The sequence below is a fragment of the Sciurus vulgaris genome (assembly GCF_902686455.1).
Source record: "Sciurus vulgaris genome assembly, chromosome: 4".
Taxonomy (NCBI): domain Eukaryota; kingdom Metazoa; phylum Chordata; class Mammalia; order Rodentia; family Sciuridae; genus Sciurus; species Sciurus vulgaris.
The window spans coordinates 102,976,116-102,989,396 of record NC_136464.1 but is presented as its reverse complement, the minus strand read 5'-3'; the positions used below and the strand labels follow the sequence as shown (position 1 = coordinate 102,989,396).

The 13,281-nt window shown below is 42.1% G+C and overlaps 1 protein-coding gene across 6 annotated transcripts in view; it reads left to right on the top strand.

Moving 5' to 3' along the window:
- The window catches only part of SPATA13 (spermatogenesis associated 13), a 354,900-nt gene that overhangs the window by 290,093 nt on the left and 51,526 nt on the right, over nt 1-13,281 (top strand). For all 6 annotated transcript variants that reach the window (XM_079138816.1, XM_079138818.1, XM_079138817.1 and 3 more), the window contains 2 exons: nt 2,683-3,048; nt 5,710-5,854. In XM_079138816.1, coding sequence (XP_078994942.1) covers nt 2,683-3,048; nt 5,710-5,854 — 511 coding nt within the window. The remainder of the gene's footprint in view (nt 1-2,682; nt 3,049-5,709; nt 5,855-13,281) is intronic.

Below are 13,281 nucleotides of genomic sequence, written 5' to 3'. Positions count from 1 at the left end.
GGGCGAAAGGAAACAAACAACAGCAAACAAACAAACAAAAAAACAACTAAAACCACACATATAGTGGCGAATCGACTATTTCTTACCTCTGATTTTGTTGTACTTCTGTTTTGCTGACATATTATTTCTGAACCTTTTTATTGCAGGGTCGTAATATAAATGGTTTATTCTCACTATGTACTTAAATTGTCAGCATCAGTTGATATAACATTTCAGACATTCATTATCTGTTATATTTTTGTATACAATCTGTTATATATATTTTGTATATACCTGTTGTAATATTAATTTGTAATTCAGAAAATAATTGCAGCCTTCATGATTTGCTTATATTTTCTGATGGTGGCGCTGAGGAGGAAAACTTTTCCTCCACCTCCTTAGGTGCTGTGTTTGGGGGTCCGTGCACTAAATTGACAAAAGACAGATTGTTTTATTGTGGTGTGTGTAGGTATGCAGATATTCACAGAAAAATGTGACTCTAGAGGATGATTGGAATTTGAGGTTTATATACCATATTAATAGGGAAAGGAGAGGGGGAGAAGGGAAAAGCAAATGTCTTTAGGGGAGAGAAATGGGTTTTTAGGAGAATAGATATCTATTTAGATGTGGATTTTCTTTTTGGGAACCTCTGCCTTTAGGCAGATAACAGCTCAGAAAAAGTCCATTCTCAAATGCCTTGGACTCAGATTAATTCCTATGCCACAGTAGCATAATCAGGGCCTCTTCAGTAGTACTTTGATTTAAAGGCAGCTTTCCGGGCAGTAAGAACAAATCAGCAGAGAGGGCTGGAGTGTAGCTCAGTGGTGGTGTGCTCACCTGAGCATGCACAAGGATCTGGGTTTGATCTCTAGTGCTTCAAAAAGCAAAAAAATCAAACCACCACCAACAGAAAAAAGGTGGAAAACAGGGTAAGTGAAGACTGCGAGGATCCCCTGTGAGATTGCTGGAAAACTTGTGGCACAAATTACAAGATCTACCTTTCAGTGTCTTTGTTGCTGCTAACTGGCTGTGTGACTGTTGGAAGTCACTGAACTTCAGGTCTCAATGTTTCTAATTTGAAAAATGGGGCAGTTGAAATAGAATATTCACTAATCCCTTCCTGCTTCCTTGGCACTTCATCAAATTTTTCATGGCACATGATCTTCGTGAATGTTTAAACTCATCAGACTGGAAATTATGAGGCCTACATTTCAGATCTCTGTTGTCACTGGTAGGAGGTGTCTTCTTAGGCGGTATACCACCATTTAGCTTTCTTCAGGTCCAGCCAGTCATGGGGGTAAAGACAGGGTGGAGACGCCTGGGGCTACTTCCTCAGCCATTGCCTGCCCTACCAACATACTGTCTCTGGGTTTTCTAGTTGTCCTCCCTGTGTCTGGGGTCTGACAGCCTTTTTCCTTTGCCCCAGGATGGAAGAACTGAAGGCATCAGGCCTGACACTCAGGCAGGTCTGCTGGCTCTGCTCCAGCAGGTCTTTGGACTCAGTGTTCAGACTATGAGGGAGTGACTTAGATAGCATCTATCTTCCACCAGGCAGGGGTAAACCCTGGGAACAGGACACACATGGCTTTGTAAGACTGACAACTAACTCCAGCTGATAAGGCCTATTACCATTATCACATTTCGTCCTTGCAAGGAGCTGTTCTTCCCCTGTGAATAGTTAGGGAGCCAAATGGGAGAGATTGAGTAACTTTCCTGAGATTGTAAGCTTAGTTGGTGGCCCAGACAGTGACTGACACAGACGTCTGCCTGATTCCAAACCTCTTGTGCTTTTCTGGCCATTTCATTGCCTCTGAAGAAATTATTTGAAAAGTTTAGGGTTATAGTTCAGTGGTAGAATTCTTGCCTATCATGCACAAGGCCCTGGGTTTGATCCCCTGCGTTGTGACAAAAAAAGAAAGAAAGTATTGCTTCATTGAAGGTCACATAATTTTGAACCATGAGATGTGTCCAGTCTAATATTTGAGATCCAGAAAAGTTAGTTGTGACTTGTCCAAGACCACACAGCTAGTTAGTAGCCTGATCCAGTTCTCTGAATATTAGTTCAGTGTTCTTCCCTATCAAACTGCTGCCCAGAAGCTGCCAACTCCAGTAACACGTCCTTGAGTATTGAGGCTAACACCCTGGACTTAATTTTCTATTTTTAAATAGTGCACATTTTTGAAAGGACATACCTTAAGGGAGCCATCTGTAGCTTTACACACTCATTTCCAGTTTGAGCCTCCTTATTTTGCATATTTGGGACACACCAGCTATAGTTATAAGTTCATTTTATTAACACAGAGTGGTACTGGTTTTCTTAACATCAACTGTGGTTACTATAATGTAGTGGTATCTATTTGGCCAGGTTTTCTTTCTTTTCTTTTCTTTTTTGTTTTGGCAGTGCTGGGAGATTAAACCCAGGGCCTCATGTTCTTAATGTCTTATCCTCATCACTAGTTTCAACATATCACTACTTAAATTACAATTTTAATTCAGCCTCAAATGACAGATGGATTTGGTTCTTCTAATATGTGTGTTAGTTGTATCTTCATTGTCTACTACACAAATAATAATCGTAAACAAGTAAATCAAGCCAGCCCCAGGTGGGGCTGAGGAGGATAGTGGGGAAGGAAGATAGCTTGTTCTTTGTTAAAATACCTTCCTGGATTGTGGAGCTCACCTAACCTGTTCGCATTTGAAAAGGTTGTGACTGGTGATCCCTGGAGGCCAGGCTTATCCCAGGATGAGGAGAGGACAGAGGTGCCCAGGATCACCAGGAGGAGATGGGGCTCCGGGAAGCGGTCCAGACCGCGGCCACTGTCTGACTATGGCCAGCTGATCAGCCGAAGTTTGTCCATTCCTGAAGACTCCATTGCTGTGGACCCCCAGAGCGAGGACTGTGTGGACGGGCCCCCCCTGGCAAACATGTCCTCCACCGATTCTGCAGACCAGAATGTTTCAGCTGGCTGTCCCAAAGAAGGTCGGAGAAGACGCCCCATTTCTGTGATAGGAGGGGTCACCTTCTATGGCAACAAACAGACAGAGGAAATCGAGAATCTTCTAACCCAAGTAAGATCTGGTGTGCTTCTACCACAGCCGTCAAAGAACTTCCAGCTTCCAGACCTTTGTTCTGTCACCACAAACTAAACCAAACTAAACAGGAAGCTGCTTTTCCTTTCTTCTCTCTTCCTGGAAGATGATGCATCTCCTCACAGCCTTTTCCTCCTGGTGTTGCTTGAAAACTTGCATGAGTTCAAACTAACCCTCTGACATCTGGCCACCTTCTTCCTAATCTTTCTCTCCTGAGGTCTCAAATGATTTGTGAAATAGGTTTGCCTTTTGTTTCTGACCAACCTGAGATTTTAAGCAGGGGAAGGGTACCAGGGCATAACAGAGAGTAGTCTATTTTTAAAATGAAAAGATAAAAGAAAATAAAAAAGAAATAGGAGGGCCGAGATGGAGCCCTATGACAGAGTGCTTGCCTAGCATGTGCAAGGCTATAGATTCCAATCCAAGCACCGCAGAAAAACAAATGAACAAAAAAAGGTAAGGAGCCAGGTGCACACCTGTCATCCCAGTGATTCGGGAAGCTGAAGCAGGAGGATCCCTAGTTCAAAGCCTGCCTTAGCAACTTAGTGTGACCCTGTCTCAAAATAAAAAATGAAAAAGGGCTGGGCATGGGACTCTGTTAAGGTTAAGCACCTCTGGGTTCAATACCTGGTACCAAAAAAAAAAAAAAAGGTAAGGAAATTATAGGGGAAAAAAATGCATTCCTTTATCACCTATTTTAATGTGTGTGTGTGTGTGTGTGTTGGGGGGTTCTGGGAATGAGGCACAGGGCTTCACATGTGCTTGAGCTAGTAATCTACTACTGAGCCCCACCGCCAGGCCTTTTTCTTACCTTTTTTTGGGGGGTGGGGGAGATTTGCAGCTGGTTTGACAATGGTCCCTTGGTATGTTTTAATAATTCAACAAGTATTTATCAAGTGCCCAGTGCATTCTGAAGATATAAGACTTTTAAATAAGACCCTGTCCTGAAGAAATTTTATATGCATTTGGTGAAGTTGATACCCTGGCTGAGGTTAAATGTTCACAGAACAGTCTATGAGTAATGTATATGCCCAATTTCATTTTTAAAACCTGCTAGGTGATATCTTAAATAACCCATGAAATTCTCTAAAAAGAGAAATTTTATATTAGTCTTGGATTGAATGTTGACATTCTCCCTGTAAAGTCCAGCACAATGCCTTGTTTGTAGCAAGCACTAAAACCTCTTATTTAAACTCAATTGAGTTAAATTGAGTTCTTAAGGTAAAAGCAAGTCAAATTGAAGAATACCTTAAAATCTTTAAGATCCTTTTGCAAGATGCTGTACTTGTTAGAAGAAATACTTTGAACTAAAGTACTTTGTACTCTATTGCAACCTGAAGCACACTATAGAGACAATCTAAAGCACTTAGAAAATATTTCACTATAGATTATCAAAAAAGAGTCTAGTAAAATAATTTTCTGTATCATAATTTTATTTAGGGAGTTGGGTAGAACAGTTCTTTAAAAACCTAAGGAAAAGTGGGCACAGCACAGTGGTGGATGCCTATAATCCCAGTGACTTGGGTATCTAAGGCAGAAAGACTTCAAGTTTGAGGCCAGCCTCAGCAATTTAGCACAGCACTAAGCAGTGATACCCTGCCTCAAAATTTAAAAAGGACTGGGACAGTTACTCAGTGGTATATTGCCACTGGGTTCAATCCCCAGTACCAAAACAAACAAGCAATAAAATAAAATAAAAACACCCCAAAATCCAAGGAAAGCACGAACCAAGTAAGCCCTTGATGCATAGTGATAGGGATCATACATATGGAAAATAAGAAGGAGCATTATAGATGATTCCAAATAGACTTGGGTAAATATGTGGGAAACCAGCTTTTAATTTTTTTTTTCCAGTGTTGGAGATGGATCCCAGAACCTTGCACATGCTAAACAAGCACTCTATCACAGAGCCACATTCTGAGCCCTGATGTGGTACTGGTGATTAAACCCAGCAGTGCTTTACCAGTGAGCTATATCTCCCATCTTTTTTATTTTTTATTTTGAGATGGTCTCACCAAAGTTTCTGAGGCTGGCCTGGAACTTTCGATCCTCCTTCCTCAGCCTCCCTAGTATTTGGAATTACAGGCATGTACTACTACATCTGGCAAAACCCAACTTTTTATAATGAAGCTCAGTTGTTAGTTTATGTAAGCAATTGACTTCAAGTCCACAAGTCTCTTGTGGGTCTTCAGAGGTGGGTAAAAGTGGCTGAGTAAATCCTGTCATCTGTAACCCTGGCTGGGGTCTGTTTCTACGTCCTTGCCTCCTCCAGAGTCCACTCTTGGGAAGGCATCTTCTTCACCCTGACCCTGAAGCTGCGTGGGCGTTCTACCACTTCCTAAATCTACCTTTACTCTTCTCAGACTCTTACTTTTGCTTAGTGTTCCCCACTGACATGTCTCTGAAAAATGAGATGAGATGTGATCCTGTGAGGTAGGAGCCACTAAGCTGATAATGACTGTTAGAGTTTTAGATTAACACATTGCCACTGAGCCTGGTGCAGCCTGCAGCTCTTGGCAGGATTTGGAGAAGCTGTTTCATGTCTGTGAGTAGCTTCACAGTGCGAAGCTGTGCAGCATGCTGCTTGCAGGAGCTGCTACTTCCTGGCACCTTCTTATAGCTTTTGCTTTCCTTTTGTAGCCAGCAACCAGGCCACCCGTGCCCGCTCACCAGGTGCCGCCATACAAGGCAGTGTCCGCCAGGCTCAGGCCCTTCACATTTTCTCAGAGCACCCCCATTGGACTGGACCGCGTGGGACGCCGGCGGCAGATGAGAGCATCCAATGGTGAGTCTCAGGGTGGCTCTTCCCTTTCAGAGATTGCCATGGAATTATCTGTTTGTTGCCAGGAGCCCAAAGTGCCGAGGTGATTCTGCTCTTTCCTCCTTCCTCTGGGTCAAGGCTATGCATGCCTGGCCCTGAGGAAGTTTCTTCTCAGGATGAGGGTGTATCATTTGCTGTCTGCGGTAGGTGTTTGTTGAGCCAACCTGGTGAATTTGAGAGGTTTGACCCTCTTGTGGTGTCTGTGTACCTAAGCTTCTACAGGGCACGTCCCAATAAGAACCAGGGATCAGGCTGGAAATCTGAGATCAGAGTGTGGCAGGGTTGGTTCCTTCTGAAGCTGAGGGAGAATCCACTCCAGGTGACTCCTCGGTTCCGATAGTCTCTGGCGTTCCCTGGTGTGTACCAGCAGTCCCCCTACCTTTGCCTTTGTGTTCCTGTGGCATTCTCCCTGTATATGTGTCTGTCTCCTGTATCCCCCTTTTATGAAGACACCAACTTTACTGTGTTTGGGCCCACCCTAATGACTTCATCATAACTGATCATCTACAAAGATAGTGTTTGCAAATAAGGTCGCGTTTGTGGTTCCTGGGGTGAGGACTTCATCATCTCCTGGGGAATGTAATTCAACCAAAAGCATATATCGTGACTGTATCCACGTACAACATGTACACATGTGGTCAAAGACAGGGAAAAACGGAAATGGTTTTGATAATGGAATGTAGAGGATTTCTCTTGTAATCCCTAAACATACGCAAATAGCATATTTCGTGCTTTCTGTAATACTGTTTTTTGTTTTTGTTGTTTTTAAATTTTTTCTTTCTTTTTTTTTCTTTTAGCTTTAGGGTGCGTTCATTGAAAAGCAATGAAAACTAACTGGCTAGGTTAAGCAAAAAGGGAGTTTATTGGAAGGGTGTTGAGTGCTCCCAGAATTGATGGGGTGGTTGGGGAACCAGGCTAAGGTGTGGAAAACAATCAGGGTCGCTCCCAGGAGCCACGGAACCACAAGAAGCACTGACCATGATGTCACCATCACTTGGCCAGTTTGTCTTTCTGTCACTCACCCAAGATTCAGATTCCTGGGGTGGAATGTGACATGTTCACCACCTGGTAGCACTGGCACAGGGAGGAGGTGTGGGTGCCTTCAGGCCTCCCTGCTTTCTGTGCTTGGGTTCCCTGTCCACCAAGGCCAAATGCAATGGAGGAGAGTTCATTCTCCCAGAGGAAATCTAGGCGGTGTTAGGGACAGGAACAGATTCTACACAGGTCCTATGTTTACTCACTCACTCATTCGCCATTGAGAGCTTACCACTGTGCCATGTGATGGCAGGGAACAGAACAAAGCCTCTTTGGTCACTTAGGCTTTAGTGAGGAGAATAACAAGTAAATATTTAACAGGGCAGGTAGTGCTATAAAGGAAAATAAAGGTGAACACCATGGTGCATGCCTCTAATCCCACTGAATCAGGAGGCTGCCTTAGCATCTTAGTGAGACCTGTCTCAAAAAATAAAAAGGGCTGGTGATTTAGCTCAGTGGTAAAGCATTCCTGGGTTCGATCCCTAGTACCCCCACCCCCACAGAAAAAAAAGAAAGAAAGAAAGGAAAGAAAGCGGGGTGGTAGAAGGCTCTTGTTGACAGATAAGCAGTACTTTTTAAGAAGTTTTCCTACCTAACAAAACTCTCTCTAATGTTCTAAGCGGTACTCCTAACATGGTGCACCTACTTCAGGTGTCATTGAAAACGCTCCTCCTCCTTCATTAGAGGGGACAACCCAAAGGCTCATCAGTTAAAGCTGACATCTCCAAGTCTAGGACTGTGGAGTTAGAACTCTTTCTTCTCCAGTTCTATCTGTGTTTCTAACCTGAGATAAATTTAAGCAACAGCGTATCATGATGGGAAGTAGGAAGGGGAAGGACATAGTAAATAAACTAAATAGTGTATCGTGCGTACATGACATCACAAAAGGAAACTTCTCTTTTTTTTTCTGTCTGGTTGCAAGACTGTAAGTGGTGGGTTTTGACTTCACATGTACTCTTCCTGTTGCCTGCTTCCTGGCCTCTCCCAGTACCTTATCTGGTAGAGCTTGGTGCCAGATGAGGTGGTCCTGTCTCTTTCCTGTTAGTCAAAAATCAATCAGTCTATAGAAATCTGTGGAGCATCAGCTATAACTTAAGTACTATTTATATCATTTAGATATAGTTAGGAATCAAAGTATTACAAGTTAACAGGTGCTTTTTATATCTGAGGGTTCCACAGGCACAGATTCAACTAACCACTGATCGAAAATAATCAGGTGCTGGGGGCATAGCACAGTGTAGAGCCCTTCCTAGCCTACATGAAGCCTGGGTTTGGTTATCAGTACCTCAAAGATATATAAATATTTCTAAGAAGAAGAGAATTCAGAAAAAAGTTACATCCATACTGAATATACCCAGACATGTTTTCCCTCCGCTGATGCCACAGCTTCACACATGCTAGACAAGCACTCTACCACTGAGCTACACCCTCCAGCCCCAGACTTTTTTCCTTGTCATTATTCCCTAAACAAACATTATAACAACTATTTACATGATGTTCACATTGTTTTAGCTATTACAGGTGATCTAAAAATAATTAAAAGTATACAGGAGGATATACATAGATTCTATGCAAAGACTGTGCCATTTTATATAAGGGACTTAAGTACCCAAGGATGTTGGTATGTAAGTGAGATGTCCTGGAACAAATCCCTCAATGATACAGAGGGGAATCTGCACATTCTAGAATTTAAATAGATCCCATAAGCCAGTAAGGTTTATCTAAGGACCTGTGATTGCTCTGGATAAGATGGATGAGGGTGAGGTGGAAGAGAATAGGAGCGGGAGGTGACACTGGAATGGAAAGATGAGTAGGAGACAGTGAAGCAAAGATCTGGAGGAGGAGAGACCCAAGAGGGAGCAACAGACATCCAAAGATAGGCAAACACCTGATATGTCTGAGGTTCAGCAAGGAGGCCAGAGTGACTAGAGCTCAGGGAACAGGGACAGAAGAAGATGCTGCAGTCAGGGAGTTCTGCTGTGGCTAGACAGAAGGGCATTGCAGGTCACAAAGGTTTGGAGTTATTTTGAGTGCAATGGGAAGTCACTGCCAGCAGTAGAATGATAGGTTCTAATTTCTGCTTCAGAGAGGAAGGAGTTCTGGGGTAAAGGCAGAGGAAGGGAAACTGATGTGAAGACTATTACATGAGAAATCATGGTGGCAGTGACCACAAGGCCATCCATGTTTTCCTTGGGTGCTCTTTTCCCCAGTGGGGAGAAGACGCTATAATGACCAGGCTCACTTGGTTCTCGTTCAGCAGGGCCAGGGCTGTGAACTCCAGTGGCAGTACTTCTTCCTTAGGGGTCTAAATTCAGTTTGGACAGAGCAGTTATTAGATGGGGAGACAACGTTTTGCAAGTGTGTTAAGAAGTCACCAAGAAAGCTTCTGTGTGTATCAGTGGTTTCCCACAGTAGGTGAGCATCACCCAGTGACAGCAGTCACAAGTTCAGAGCATGTCTTCTCCAGGGCAGCATCAGGATGTCTCCAAGATGCCTCTCTAACTTTAATTCATTAAGCTGTGATTGAGCAGGAGATGGTCACCGGGGAGAAGCAGTGCTGTGTGAGATGCCACAGTGACAGTCTAGGCGCCTTCACGAAGACCCAGTAGATGTCTGGTGGTGAAAGAAATCCATGTCCAGCACAAGTGGTTCTTCCAGTAAGGACAAATCATCGTCCCCCTCTATTATGACAAGGGCCCATTGTAATCAACTTTCCACAAGTAGTTGTCTGGTTCCTACAAAGAACCATATCATTAACTTTGTTGAGGGGAAGGTCCTGTGGTTTAGCCCAGGCTCAGCATCTATTTCTGTCACCATGGCCTTTGTTTTGTTTTGTTTTGTTTTTAAATGAACTCACTGAGTAAATGATCAAGATGAGGAGGAAAAAAGATTGACTGACAAGTCCACAGTGGGACATAAGGTCCACATGATTATTAAACAGCAACTGTTGCTATAAGAATTTACATGGAACTGTTGTCTTCTCATATTCTGGTCTTCTGATATATCCAGTCAGAGACTTAATCCCTTACCTTCTTTCCACCTTCCTCCAAGTCATTTAGCCAAATCCTTAGCTCCCGACCTTGAGTCCATACAAGCTAAATCCTTCCTGCGGTTGTCTCTCCTTCCAGTCAGAGAGATTATGTTTTGCTATTGGGGTTTCCCTGTCTTGGGAGTAGTTACCAGGTAAATGATGGAAGGCCTCTTTGAGGAAGGCTAAAAATTTAGACTTGCAATAATAGGATGCCTACCCAAGATGAACTGGCCTCTACATCATTGAGACCCTGATTTTGGGAGTGAGTGAGAATCCTGATTTCTCTGTTATACTGGCTCAGGTCAGTCTCTGCTCCCCAGATCAGAGATTTCCAGCTACATAAATCGAGTGACACCTTAATGGAGTTTCTCATCAGTTTTGCTCCTAATGATGCCAGAGATCAGTTAGGCACAACCAAAGATCTCATGGGTCAATAATTGGAGCTGGCCCTGCTGCTTGGGGCAGTAATTGTATCTGCCTTCATAGAGATGCAGATCTTTTGTGCAATGGAGGCATCTCTGGCTTAGAGAGATCAATAGTTCAAGACTTACAAAACTCCTGCCACTTTCATCTTCTGGTTTGGGAGATAGAGCCCAGTGGGAAATGGAACTCACTTGATAGACCATCTCCAGTGCTTCCGTCTCCCAGTTTTAGGGTTTCTTTCTTTCCATATTCTAAGAGATTTTTGGTGTACATATCGCCAGAGTGCTAACACCCATCTCCTTAAGGCCACAAATTGCTTGCAAAATCTTCTGCCAGTGCCACCCAAAGAGCTATGTTTGGTTTAATCTAAGTTATATTCCATAATGTAATGTGTGAACTTTGTTTAGATCTGATACCGCCAAACCATTTTTGAAAAAGATGATTTTGAGACAAGAGGGGAAATTTTCAAAGGGATTGAATGTTTGTTACATGAAAGAATTGTTATTAATTTGTTAGTTGGGAAAATGATAGTGAAACCATTTTTGAGTTCTTGTTATTGATATACAATGAACTATTTTCTGTATAAGATGATGTAAGAGATTTGTTTTATAATACTCCAGAAAAGTAGGTGGGAAAATTTTTTTTTTGTACTGGGTATTGAACCCAGGAGTGCTCTGAGCTACATCCCCAGCCCTTTTTATTTTTTCTTTTGAGACAGGGTCTCACTAAGTTGCTTAGACTGGTCTTGAACTTGTAATCCTCCTGGAGTCACTTGGATTATAGGCATGTGCCATGATACCAGGCTTTAAAAAAAAAAAAAAAAAAAAATCTATCCTTTCCTAGCAATTGGCATTTTTCTCTTGCTCTATTTAGCATACACGTCTTATCTCTAATGAGCCCACGCAGCATGTGAGGGAAGGTCACTTAAGTGAACACTGTTTCTTGACTTCACGGGTGTGGTGTTTGAGATAACAGAATCAGGATAATGAATCACAGTGGCATTTACAAGTGCCTTTTATTAAGTTCATGGATAGAAGCCTGCTGATCTATAAAAAATGCTATGGGTTTACTTGTTTACTTAGTGATACCAGGGATTGAAGCCAGGGTGTTGGGCATGGTTAAGTAGATACTCTAATACAGATACATCCCCAGCCCAACACAATTGCTTTTTTATATTTGTGACTTGCTCCGAGTTTGATTTTATTGATGACTTGTCTCTCTCTCTCTCTCTCTCTCTCTCTCTCTCTCTCTCTCTCTCTCTCTCTCATTTACTTATTTATTTATTTATTTTGGGGGGACAGATACTGGGATTGAACCATTGAGCTACATTCCCAACCCTTTTTATTTTATTTTTATTTATTATTTATTGTTATTATTAGGTATATATATTTTTAGTTGTAGGTGGACACAATACCTTTATTTTCATGTGGTGCTAAGGATTGTACCCAGTGCCTCATGCATGCTAAGTGAGTGCTCTACCACTGAGCCACAACCCCAGGCCCCCTTTTTATATTTTTTATTTTGGGACAAGGTCTAGCCAAGTTGTTCAGACTGGACTTGAACTTGTGATTTGCCTGCCTCAACCTCCAAGTAAGCTGGAATTACAGGCATGTGCCACTGCTTCCTGCTTAATTTCCCCATTCTTACTTCTGGGTTCCAATCATAATTCTTTCCTTAACTGGTCTATGTTTTGTCAAGAAAATGTGATGGTTTTTCAGAATTCTTATTTTTCATGTTCATTCACTTTCTCTCTACTGGTCCCAACCATCGAGTTCAGATTATTTTACTCTTATGATGAACCTTGTGGTTAACTTAATTGTCTCCCAGAAAAGAGAATATCTGGTTTTCTTTGATTTTAAACTTTAATAGGTTTTTTTTTTTTTTTTTTTTTTTTTTTTGAGAGGGTGCAGGGAATTGAACCCAGGGGCACTTAACCACTGAGCCACATCCCCAGTCCTTTTTATATTTTATTTTGAGACAGGATCTCACTAAGTTGCCTAGGACCTTGGTAAATTGCTGAAGCTGGCTTTGAACTCAAGATTCTCCTGCCTCAGGCTCCCAAACCTGGGATTACAGACATGTGCCATCACTTAGTAGAATTTTTATGGATAATAAGCAAAGGATTAAAGTATGCCCATGTATTGAAGTCAGTAGAGTATTCCATTAAAAAAATCTCTCTCTCTCTCTCTCTCCCCCGACCCCCCTCTCCTACTAAACCCCTAGCCCCTACCTGTTATATATATCTATATTTGGATTGTGTGTGTGTGTGTGTGTGTGTGTGTGTGTGTGTGTGTGTGTGTTGCAATGCTGGGGTTTGAACTCAGGGCCATGTACATGGTAGGCAAGTGCTATACCACTGAGCTCTACTCCCAGTCCCTATCTGTCACATTTTTAGAAAACACTGTAGGGCTGGGGGTAAAGCTCAGTGGTAGAGCACCTTCCTAGTATTCACAGGAACCAGGATTCAATCCAAACACTGCTTTAAAACAAACAAATAACTTTAGTTAACCAAGACACACTATATTAGAGCATTTAGTAATTATGCCAGATAACAAAGGAGAGAATAATGGTATTATCCAATATAAACAACTAGATCTTAAAATGGGGGAAAATGCTCTTCTAAGGGGGTATAAACACGACACATTGATATTTGTGACATTTAAATTTTTTTCTTACGCTAATAATTGCTTTATTTAATTTTTATTTTTATATTTTCGCTTTTTGTGAGCATAGTCACTTTAAGATGGGAAAGAGGATTAAATTGACCCAGTCTAGTCCTCTAATGACATAGGACAAATCTCTCCATCTTCAACTGAATGCTGTGAGTTGCTCACAAACATGATGTAAAACTAAATCATAACTGATTCATATTTTTCATTAGGAAGCAACTAAGTGCTTTAGT